This window comes from Mustela erminea, chromosome 3 (genome assembly GCF_009829155.1).
Source record: "Mustela erminea isolate mMusErm1 chromosome 3, mMusErm1.Pri, whole genome shotgun sequence".
In the NCBI taxonomy this organism is placed as follows: Eukaryota; Metazoa; Chordata; class Mammalia; order Carnivora; family Mustelidae; genus Mustela; species Mustela erminea.
This window is the reverse complement of record NC_045616.1, coordinates 133,822,053-133,834,130: the sequence shown is the minus strand read 5'-3', so window position 1 is coordinate 133,834,130 and position 12,078 is coordinate 133,822,053. Positions and strand designations below refer to the sequence as shown.

The window sequence follows — 12,078 nt, the reverse complement described above, 5'->3', positions numbered from 1 at the left end:
ACTCTGCAATCTTAGTTTTTTTAAAGGTTCTATCTCTTTGTTTTTCTTTTAGAGAGAGAGTGAGCTAGAGCGAGCAGTGGGAGGGGCAGAGGGGGAAGGGGAGAATCTCAAGTCAGATGCTGTGCTGAGCTCAGAGCCCTCCACAGGGCTCGAGCTCATGACCTTGAGATCATGACCTGAACGGAAACCAAGAATCGGTCGCTTAACTGACTGAACCACCTAGGCACCCCTGCAATCTTGATTTTTGTGCTTAATCTGGCTTGGGGAGATCTTTTTCACCAAAAAAATTATTTTTAAATTATCTTATTTTCTTCTAAAACTTGTATTATTTTGATATGTACAGTTAGCTCTTTGTAATACCAGATTTTTGTATGAAGTAAGAAGTAAGGATATAACTTAATTTCTTTCTACAGTTTTAAGCAGCTCACCCGACACCATTTCTTTAAGTATCTGTCTTTTTTCCAACTCACTTGAAATTCTGTTTTTATAGTAAAATAAGGTCATGTTCATACATGAGTCTATTTCAGGACTCTCTTCTGTTCCATGGATCTGTTTTCTCTCTTCTTTTTTTTTTTTTTAAGATTTTATTTATTTATTTGGCAGAGAGAGATCACAAGTAGGCAGAGAAGCAGGATCCCAGCTGAGCAGAGAGCCCGATGTGGGCCTCATTCCCAGGACCCTGAGATCATGACCTGAGCCGAAGGCAGCAGCTTAACCCACTGAGCCACCCAGGCTCCCCTGTTTTCTCTCTTCTATGCCAGTACCACCCTGTGTGACGTGCTACAGCTTTGTTCTTATATCTAGTCATATATACTTGTATTTTTTTTCCAAAAAATTCTTTTGAAATGATTCTGGTATATTTTCTTTTTTTATAAACTTTATAAATAGCTTGTCAAGTTTTAAAAAATCCTGTTGGAATTTTTGTTAGGTTTTCTTGGCTTTATAATTGTTAATAATTCTTTATGCCTTGGAACCCATCTTGGTATGAGCTCCAAGGGTGGAGGAAGCAGTGTGAGGTGGGTAAGTGCTGTGCTCTGGGAAATGACTCACCTGGTTTCAAGTTCTAGATTAACTCTGTCAACCTGTAGCAAAGTCACTTTAACCTCCTTAGCCTTCATTTCCTCATCTGTGTGTGAGGATAATAATAGAATTTCTTCTGTAAGACTCGTGTGAGGATTCAGTTAATAAATACATGTAAATCACATTGCAAAGCCCCTGGCAGAGAGCTAGCATCCAATTTGTGCTAGCCAGGATCATTTTCATAGTTACTTCATGTCTTACTATGAGCCTCTGCAGAGCCACATCATGGAAGGCACTGGTAGATCTTTCCTTTATGTATCAATAGTATCCTAAGACACAAAAATATGCAATAGATATTGTAAGTAGTAGTGCTTCTCAAACTTCAGTGTGCCTTTGAAATCACCTAGGGATCTTGTTTAAATGCATACTTTCATTCAGTAGATCAAAGGTGTGATGTCAGGTTTTGCATTTCTAGCAATTTCTCGGGTGATGTCTTTATCCAGGCTTTGAGTGTCTGGTCTTTGACTGGTATTTAAAACCACGCTGCTAGGGATACCACTTCCTGTTGGGTTAAATGTGGTTGACAGAGCTTGTAAAGTGCTTTCTTTTAATAGTACGTGCTAAAGAACTAAATTATAGTTGTGTTGTTTCCTGCCTCCTCCTCTTCCTCCTCCTCCTTTTCAGAGGAAAGAGGGTTTGAGAGCGCTAAATATGATACCAAGTTCTAGTCTTAGATCTGAAATCACTGAGGCAATTAACTCTGGATTATTTAAAACTTGTTTTAAGATGAAGCCAGCTACCTAAAATCTACCCAATCAGAGTATAAAATCTAAAGCCAACTAAAAGAAAAGCCATAAGTTCAAATGTCTTACCAAATGGAAATGTGTAAGGTATAAGGAAGCACTTGGAAAAATGTAAGACAAAAATCACTCTTGGAAAACTTGGAATCCGGTCCCACTGTGTGAGAACATGGTGTGTGGCAAGCCTTGAGAAGCAGTACACGAGCAGAAGCTCTGCTACCAAGAGTAAATGTTTCACACGGAGATCATGTGATGTCTTGCTCGCCTCTTTCTACTACCAGGCTTCCCAGTGGGGGACTTTGAACAAGGTAGCTTCGTGTACCCTAGTACGCTGGTCTATCAGGAGGGAATGACAGTATATTTTTCTACCCAGAACACTGACTACTTGAACACTGATTACTTTCTGTGTTTGAAAATGCCCTTTTTTTTTTTTGCAGGGGAGGTCAGGGAGAGCAGAGGGAGAGGGAGGGAATCTTAAGCAGGCTCCATACCTAGTGCAGAGCCTGATGGGGGCTCGATCTCATGACCCTGAGATCACAACATGAGCGGAAACCAAGAGTTGGAGGCTAAACTAGCTGAGCCACCCACATGCCCCTGAAAATGCATTTTTAAAGTGCCTGTACTCTCTCGGGAGAGATCACATTTTTGTACAGAAACACATGACATGCTCATAGGCTGACCCAGTAACTAAAAAATTCCAACCGTTTTTTAGGCCTGTCGGACAGCTCTGCGTTGGATTTGAATCACAAAATACCATCAGCTAGTTTAGCCCTGCTGGGATATATGGTTCAAATATGAAAATAATGGAATTGCAACTACTTGCATTTATAAATATATGTAAAACACATGCACATTTTAAAGAATGCTTTATGTGGCCGAATTACACAATGTGAGAGAGTTGGCCACGGTTCCCTCATCCTGCTCACCTCCCTTACCCCATCCCGGCTCTAAATCTGTAAGTGTTCATTGTTGGGTGTGTCTTTGGGGGCCAGTTTGGGTCCTTGAGGTAGAAGACAGCAAGGCAGAAATAGAAATAGATGTTCAAGAGATCTGGAGGGAGAGCTCTGGGGAGGGAGGCAGGGACAAGGGCGCAGGAGGAGACAGCCCCAAGGCAAGGTGACAGGGAACAGGGAAGACTGGAAGGAAGAGCGTCCCCCTGCAATGCAGTTGTGAGAATGTTTTGCCCAAGCCAATGGGAGACTTTGATCAAATGTTGCCTGTTAGAGGAGTCCCATGTTGGGCAGAAAAGGTTTGGTTTGCTCACTGCCTGGGAGCAGCCTGCAGGAACCATGGGCTCAGGTGTGAATGTGCGTGGATCCGATGTACAACAGGGGAAGCTGTCAGGCATCTACGTTCCTGCAGCAGATCCTTCTAAAGAGAGTACCAAGTGGCACGGTTGCACACCCCTCTCCCAGAGGTGTTTGTGTGCACACGCTGTTCTGCAACTTGCTTTTTCACTCAGTATGTTTGGGCTATTCTTCTACAGCAGCCCATAGATCTGTTTCATTCTTTTGACAGTTTCTAGTTTTCCTTTGCGGAAATGTACCGTAATTAATTTTTTGGATCCTTTGTCACAATTAGTTGGGTTGTTTTCATTTTTCCTAAATATTAATAATACTACAATGAGCATTCTTTAAAATACATAATTTTTTAAAAAGATTTTATTCATTTATTTGACAGAGAGAGATCACAAGTAGGCAGAGAGAGAGGGAAGGGGCTCCCTGCTGAGCAGAGACCCTCGATGTGGGACTCAATCCCAGGACCCTGGGATCGTGACCTGAGCCGAAGGCAAAGGCTTTAACCCATTGAGCCAGCTAGGTGCCCCCAAAATACATAATTTTTGTGTACAGACACACATATATAAGGATGCTATCTGTGTAGGACAAAATTCCAGAAATAGGATTTCTGGATCAAAGGGAAGGCACCCTGAAATTTTAATAGGTACTGCCAAAATGACCTTTATAAAGTTGTGCTTTTCAATCATCATTGAGTAGCAATACTTACTTCTTCAAACTCTTACCAGTGCTAGATGGTAAAACCTTTTTAGGCTTTGCCAGTTGGCCACCACACAGACAAACACGCAGACATACAAACTACTATTATAATTTGCATTCATTTAATTACTAGTGATATTGTCTAGTTTTTCCTTATTCCCTTTTGGTTATTGGCATTTCCTTTTTTGTGAATTACATATTCATATCATCTGCCGGGTTTTCTACAGCGTTGCTTGTCTGTTTTTGATTGATTTCTAATTTCTAAGAGCTCTTGATATTGTAGAGGACAGTAACCCTTTGCCATCAGTATTGAAACTATTGTTCCCAGTTTCTTATTGGGCCTGATTGTAGCACTAAAATTTTTTGCAATGTTCATTTAATCATTGTACAATCTATTGCTTCTAGGATTCATATCATGCTAAAACGAATTATACATGACCTTTGGCTCAGGTCATGATCCCAGGGTTCTGGGATCGAGTCCTGCATTGGGCTCCCTGCTCAGCATTCTTTAAAGCATTCCTTTCTCTCTCTCTGACAAATAAATAAATAAAATCTTAAAAAAAAAAAAAGTGTTCAAAGAAAAAAAAAAAACAAGAATTAGATTTTCTGTATATAGGTTCTCATAATCTCATGTAATCCTCATCCCAGTCCTATGATGTAGGTTCTTTATTCTCATTTTATAGGAAAAGAAACTGAAGCTTAAATGGGTAAAGTACCTTGTCTCTGGTGAGACAATTCCTAAGTGTCCGAGCAGTGATCTACCATCAGCGGTCTTCATATCCAAGCCCGCGTACTGGACTGTTACTACCTCCTTTTCCCATAAATGCCCAGGTTATTGTTCTACTACAACTTTGGGGGAGTAATCTGTCTCTTCTTTAGTGTTTTAAAAGACTGTCGTTAGCATATGCTAAATCCCTACGTATTCTTTGGGTCCGGAATATTCCTTGGATGGAGGTTTTCTCTTCCTTTCTTTGGTTTCCCTGACCATCTGGGGACTCAGCTTGAATGCTAGCTGGAGTCCCAAGGTCCAGGAATCTTCACCTGAATACAGCTTAAGAAAAAGAAAATCAGGCGTACGTAAGCCAGTTCAGTCTCCTAAATAAGGGATGACCTCACGAAACTGCTAGAAACCCTTAGGCAGGTTTAGACAGAGGGGAAGGTGTGCTTGAACATTTCTTTAGGAGGAAGAGGGTGGAGGGAGGGTTGAGGGGAAACCTTACAGGTGATCCGTCCCATGCTATAATGGCAGTGCCCTTTGGAAGGGGTCCCCAAAGACCAACAGCAGTGCTCATAAGAAAAAAATAAAGATAGATGGATCTGGGAAATGTGGGGACTGTGCCGCCAGCCCTTCATACTGCCACACAGAACTCTCTCACAGGGAGCACACACCCAGCACACGTCCCAGATGAACAGCTTCTTTCTTGAAACTGGGATTTGCATATGACGTCACGAGGCATCCGGCCAATTCCGCTGTGTTTGGCAACACACACCCATGTTCTTGGGAAGCAAATGACTGGTCATGTTGCTTCTCAAGGGGTTATTTACGGTGAGGAAACTTCCCAGGAATAAATATTTTAGTAATGACGGAAAAAAATTGCTAGCGAAGAAGGACAGGCTTCTACCCCTGGCAAAAGTCGTGTTTTGTTGCACATGTAGAGTTTGTCCTGGGGGACAATCGAAGGTGGCTTCTTTTTGCCCAGAGATGACATGTGAATGGGAAGTTCTGCACAATGAGGGGGTAATTTTTCTTTGCTCTCTTCCCTTTTCCTCCCCAGAGAAGACCTGTCAATGAAAGACTATGAATTAGGCAATATTTGGCACTAGAAAAAGTGGCAGGGCCTGAAAAGGAATCTGTTTACTAAAATAAAATTGAAAGCAAAGAAGAAGGAATGTGAGAACATCGGTGCCGATATTTATTCATTCACAAGATAATTCCTGGGGAACAGCTGTGGCCTGGGATGGTGATGAACAGTGGGGACTGAGACCCAGGCCTGTCCTCAAGCAGCTCAGTCTGGTTGGGAATGGCGGGGATCTGAAAAATAGAAATAAAGAACCAGGTTGGGCGTAGTGTGGGTGAGGCGGAAATGTGGGTTTTGCCTTTCTGAATCCTGCCCCTTCATCCTTCCCTGACTTCCTTTTCCTGCGACACAGTAGGGGCCATGCTCCTCGCAGACAGCTGTGGGGGAGAGAGGGCCTGACGAGAGGAGAGGGCACGGTGGCCTTCTCCTGCCCGCAGCAGACCTCTCTTTTCTATGTGCGCTGCCTCTCCAGGCCATCATCCAGTCCCCGCGGTTTAAAGACCATCTGTATATACCCAGGATGACTGAGCCCCCTGCCAGGTCCTCTCCCAGGGACTCCAGATTGTGTGTCCGGCTAACTCACTCCCTTGGACATCAAATCAGCAACTCAAATTGAGCACGCTGCCACCGGAGCCCTTGCCAGAGCCCATGACATCAGTGCTTCTACCTCTCTGTGAACGGTAATTTCCATTCTGCCAAGGGCTCAGGCCATTCAGGGGGCTGTCCCTGATGTCTTCGTCTGTCACCCCCGGCAAGTCCTGCCTGCTTTGTCAAGTCTCTCCCAAATCCCTCACTGCACCCACTTCCAGTGCCTTCATCCCGGCCTGAGCCCGCACCAGTGCCCCAGCCTATTGCATGACCTCCTAGCTGCCGCCCCTCCCACTACTCCTGTCAGTGGCCATTTATGCCTTTCCCAGAGCCCCCGGTGGCTGCCACCTGGCTCGGGGTAGAAGCCACAGCGGGAGAAATGTTTCCCGGGCTGCTCTCCGTCCGGGGCCCTCTGCACCTCCTGCCTCTCACCTCCTTGCCCCCTGCAACCCCGGCTCCTGTGGTTCCTTGAATAAGCCCAGCACAACTCGCTCCCTCGCCCCCAGATCCGTCGCCACGCTAGTGGGGAGCTCGCCAGCAAAGAGCTGGTACCCTCCGAATAGGGCACACGGTAACTAGAGGCAGATTTACAGGGGAGGGGAGGAGGGAGTCCTCGTGGGCCGTGCGGTCAGTCTCCTGGGGCTTGGAAGCAGCTGGCTCGGGGTCCTCAGTGTCCGTGTTCTTCCCGCTGCATCAGGCTCTGGTGCATCGGGAGAACTGTTCATGCAGCATTTCCCAACGGCTGACATGCGTGTCTCCGGAATGTTCTTCCAGTGGCCGACTCTCATTCTGAAGCTAACCTCCTCAGGTTCACAACCTGCCCTGTGGGAGGAGGTGGGGCAGGGCGGGACTTCCAGACGAGACTGTCCCCGTGCTTCTCAAGGACTGTCCCCGTGCTTCCCAAGAGTCCAAGAAGTCTCGTCTGGAAGTCAATATTCCTGTGATCCCCAGACCGTAGATACCAGTCCTTTGTAAAGACTCCTAGTTTCCGATTTTGTTACGTGACCACTTTTATTCTTTAATTTCTGATTACCCTTAATTCATAGGTGGCTACTAACTTGCCATTTCAAGTTTCTCTGTCAAACACAGATTTGTTTAAATTCTGTGACACGTGAGATATTTGATTCACCAGAACTCCAAAATTTGAAAAAAAAAAAAAAACATTTTAAGTAGCCCTTTCCTACAGAGAACACAAGGCAACCTACATTGCTCCCAGAATCACCTGGTTTTCAATTTACGGGATGAGATTTCCTCACAGAGAGAGGCACCTTGCGCTCCTCAGGGTAGGCCGGCCTTAGGACAGGCTCCTGCGCCCATGGACTAGGACTGGAAGGATGGGTCTGTTGCTCACACGCTTCCTGCTGGCATTTTCCTTTGCCTTCGCCTTCAGTGCTGAGCAGAAACAACTTCCTCTTGAATTCCTTTTCTCCCTGGATTTGATATTTAGTTGTAATAGGAGCCTCTCTGACGTGGTAAGTAGAGATCTTAGAGAGGCGTGAGTGACCTGTTTGCCAAAACTAGAAGTAGCAGAGAGCAGGCCTAAAGGACTATGAGGAAAAGCTGTTGTTCGCAGACTTGCTGCTGGAGATTGGGTCCGTCTGTAAGCAGATGTGACTACCCTAGAATAATTTAAGGGCTGGCTGTATTCTTTATCTGTTGTCACTGTTGTTCCTATTTAGTGGTGGGCAGTGAAAGGGAATGGTCTGGTTCGCTGAGTTTCTGGATTTGATGAAGTCTGCGTGGCTAGACCGAGGTGAAGGGGACTCTGAACAGTTTCATTGCCCATCAGTGGGGTGAGTCAGGCTTTGAAGTAGAAAAGTGAAACTCAGGGCTTCCCTTGACTAACACTATTACTATTAAATTAAGAACGAATTAGCCTCCTTGAGGTCATCAGCGTTCGCTCTTTGTGTCCTGTGGTCAGAGGACCCGATGAATCAGTGAAGCTCTTTGACCTTCCCTTTACAACCCTCCTCTAAAGCGAGGAAAACCGGAAATTATCTTGAACAATGAAACACTGCCTATCTCTTCAGGTGGAATGTGCTGGGTTTTCTTTGGTGAAATTGTAACGAGGGAGACAGGGAAGAGGAAAGATGACTCCTCTCTAAGTAGCTCACTCAGATTTAGCTCTTCTGAGACCATGGTCCACTTTTTTACGTTTCACTTCTGTTTCTTTGTTTTACCTTTCTTCATGAACCTTCTCTTGGTTTGAAGAAATTGGTAGGCCGCTTCTCCCTTGCCACACAGCCTCCGTGGCACGTGGCAGCGAGTGTTCATGGCTCCCGCATCTGGGACCAGTCACTCTTGGCCAGCAGCTGAGTGACCTGGGCTGACGCCGGTGAGGATGGGGGGCAACCATGGTGACTCAGTGCCGCCCGCCCCTCCCCCCCGTTGCTCCTCCTCCTCCTGGGTCCAAGAGGGTAGCCCAGAAGGGCTCTTTTCTTGCCAAAGGTGGAAGCACAGAAGAGCAAGCAGAATGACACAGGTTTTGAGGCTTAGGCTCCAAACGGGCTCACCGTGGCTTTGGCCTCAGCAAGTCACCTGGAGCAGGGAAATAAACTCTTACTTTGGAAGGCAGGGGGGCCTCCAAACTCTCATGACAAGAGGCATGGCTGGATGAAAGGAGAGAAGAATGGGAGCCTTTAATACCATCATCTACCACAATGGGGTCAAAGACACCTACTCAGAGCTAAAATTAAATGAAAATTTTCTCCTGTAATTTATCTTTTTTCAGAAATCCGGAACCTATGGCTCTCTTTTCAGTCTCTCAGACAGCATTCCTCTTGGCATTTCTGTCCTTGAGAACTTACCAGAGTGAAGGTGAGTAGTGGGAAGAACAGTAAAGAAAAAAAAAAATGCAGAGAAAAAGAACAAGGTAACTGGTACTTTGGAGGAAAGTTGCACAAGTCTTGTCTTTGGGAATTACTTGGAACTGGTGAGTAGCAATGGTTTCCTCCGTTTTGACTTCCTGATAGCTCATGGTAATAAAGCCACACCCTAGCCCTCATTTCCTAGCCAGTGCTCTGGTCATCCGCGCGCTTGTGAGTGGATCTAATCCCGCAGAACTCGTGGTAGATACACTGTGAGTGACGTCTCCAAAGGAGTTGCCTTGTCCTGTGGGGCTGAGGTGTAACCAGACCAGTGCAGGCCACTGGCTTAGAACAAGTTGCAATGTCCTTCAGTGACATTCATTGAGAAACTATTTGCCGCAAGATAATATGCTAAGTACTGAAATGCTGTTTATGGGAAAAAGAAACAGCATTTTTCACTTAGCTACTCTCCCCAGGGAGGGTATTTTTCAATAAACCAACTTTGTAAATAGTGTCAATAAGGACACTTGTAAAATGTTCATAATGACTTTGGCTAGTACTTTGAACCAGGTGGAAGGTACTCAGGCTCGAGTCTGTTGCCTGTGTTTAACAAAGCTTTGCACTTTCCTCATCCTGTGTTTACTCTTTGCTGTCCTCCCTTTGTAACAGAGCGCACAGATGTACGGCCTTGTAATTATTCACACAGCCCCCTCCATGGATTCCTGAAGTCATGTTTCCAGGAAACACCCACAGAAGGTTTCTATTTTCCCTAACATTCTGTGAGAAGATATTTGGAAAGAAAAAGATTTTGTTCTGATAAGAGCTCAGTTCTATGCCTGGTGTTCTGTAAGTCTGGGTCTCTATCTTTTAGGTTCAGGGCCCATGAGATGCTGCTGCTTTTTTGGCTTCTTAAAATTCATAGTTTATTGATAAACTTCCATTATCTGGAGCTGAAAGTTGGGAATTAGGACTTCTCATTCTCACCCTATGTATCTTACTTGCTAAACGTGAACAGCCATGCTGAGGGGGTGGTCCATACCATAGGAAGGTTGGGTCCAGCTAGAGCCTCTGATTCTCAGACAGACCCATGCCCCCGGTTCCAGGCTCTCCAGAAAATCCAATGCATTTAATCCCAAATTTTTGGCCCAGTTCCCTTCCCTAGTGAAGTCTCATTATCTGATCCAATGACGACTGAGTAGGTACCTTCTACGTGCAAGACACTGTTCTCAGAAGAAATTGCAGGGAAGAATGGCCCTTTTCTGCTTCTTTCATTTACAACAGACATTCATTACCCATTTCTCTCTTCACCAGTCTTTGTTTCTGCGTCCAGCTTTCTCAGCTATGCCTGCCTGCCTTGCCACCTAATCCTGTCTTTGTCCTTGTCCTCACACCACTTGGGTTTCTAGTCTCAGTTTTTGCTGCCTCGGCCAGGTACCCGCTAAACGTCCACTCAGACGAGTGGGCCTCCCACGCGATGGCCCAGCCAGGCTCAGGGCTGAGACTTGGGTTCTGAAGTCCTAGCTTCTCCCGACCCATGAGACAGAACCCAGACTCACTTCCACTTGTTGGTGGGCTCGTGTCTGCTTCCGTCAGAGATCGTGACTATAGCATTTGGTTTTTTTTCTTCCATTCTCTCGTGTAAGTACCATATACACCAAGACAGAGATGTAAAAACATAGATATATATATTTTTTTTTTTGTAGAAGTGAAATTACACTATACATACTGGGAATATTTATACCACGAATGGACTTTTAAAACTCTATATAAAGTATATATGTTGTATCTAGTGTAAATATATATACTGGGAAATTATACTATAATATGTAAATATAAGTAAAATATAAAAGTATATGCAAGTAAAATATGTATATTTTAGTATGTGTACTTCAGTATATGCTTTTTAAAACAATACAACATACAATGAAGCTTTTTAGCTTTGATCTCAAATGTTCTTTTAGCAATAACGTTCTATTAAATGGCTGTGTGATGTCCCAAGTTATACATGAACCATGGTTTATTTTCTTAAGTAGTGTCAGGGCCAGACAAAGAGCCTAGATGAGAGAAGTGTGAGAAGAGTCTGTGATTAAACCCGGGGCTGTCTGATCACCCACTCCTCACTGTAAAAAGAAAGCTGGGCGAGGGCCAAGAATCCTGGGTTCAGGTCTAGTTGGGTGCTCTTGGAAGGTCACTTCCCTTTTTTTAAAACTCGGTTTCCTCATTGGAAAATAATGGGTTTGGATTTAAGAGTCTGCACAGTCCCTTAATCTCTCTGACTTTACCTTGACGTCTCCCACTGTTTCCCAAGGAAGTCCTCAATTGCTTTTGACCCGAATTATTTCTGACTGATGTCTCTCCCAACTCCTTGAGTTACAGCACTCACGGATCGCTCACGTCAATAGAGTTCCTCTTTTATCTAAAGCATCACACAGTAGCTTTCTCGACCCTCCAGAAGTAAAGTTGATTTACTGTAAATCAACTTTAAATTTTACTTTACCAGATGTAAAGTTGATTTACTCTTTGTTGACTCATCCTTTAGCAAGGAGTCTCTGGGTGTCCACACTGTGACAGGTGTGTGATTGGACTTGGTTTCACGGAGCTGAGTAAGACTTAGTCCTGCCCTTGTCGAGTTCACAGTCCTTGGGGAGACACCGGGAGACACACTGTGATCAGTGCTCAAACAAGGGCTTAGAAAAGCAGCCCTGGGGAGAAGAGAATGCCACGGACGAGGAGAGACAAGCTGTTGCTTGTTGTGTTCTTGAGAACTTGTGGAGATCCTGAGTCCCTGTGATTTGAGGTCAACATCGCTGTGGGGAAGAGGTTGTGCTGAGTGCTGGGGACAAGAGCCCATTCAAAGATGTCTCTACCTCGGACTCTGCCTTCCAGGAAGTTTGCATCTAGAGTGTGAGACTGACAGCAACAAATTACTACGCAGACAAAATGGAATGAGGGCTAGGGGAGCTGGGATGATTTTGCAGATCCAGCCTTCTCTGTGCTAGTGGTTATTATTAATTGTTAAAAATATTTTCTCCTGTTCCCTAAGGGATCTGCTCTTTTGTCCCCCTAAACC

At 44.8% G+C, this 12,078-nt stretch overlaps 1 protein-coding gene across 4 annotated transcripts in view; it reads left to right on the top strand.

Moving 5' to 3' along the window:
- Positions 1-12,078, top strand: part of OSMR (oncostatin M receptor) — a 50,780-nt gene that overhangs the window by 4,132 nt on the left and 34,570 nt on the right. For 2 of the 4 annotated variants that reach the window (XM_032337558.1, XM_032337559.1), the window contains exons 2-3: positions 6,086-6,293; positions 8,933-9,018. In XM_032337558.1, the coding sequence (XP_032193449.1) occupies positions 6,262-6,293; positions 8,933-9,018 (118 nt within the window). In that variant the 5' untranslated portion in view covers positions 6,086-6,261. The remainder of the gene's footprint in view (positions 1-6,085; positions 6,294-8,932; positions 9,019-12,078) is intronic. The other 2 variants (XM_032337560.1, XM_032337561.1) reach the window with 1 other exon arrangement.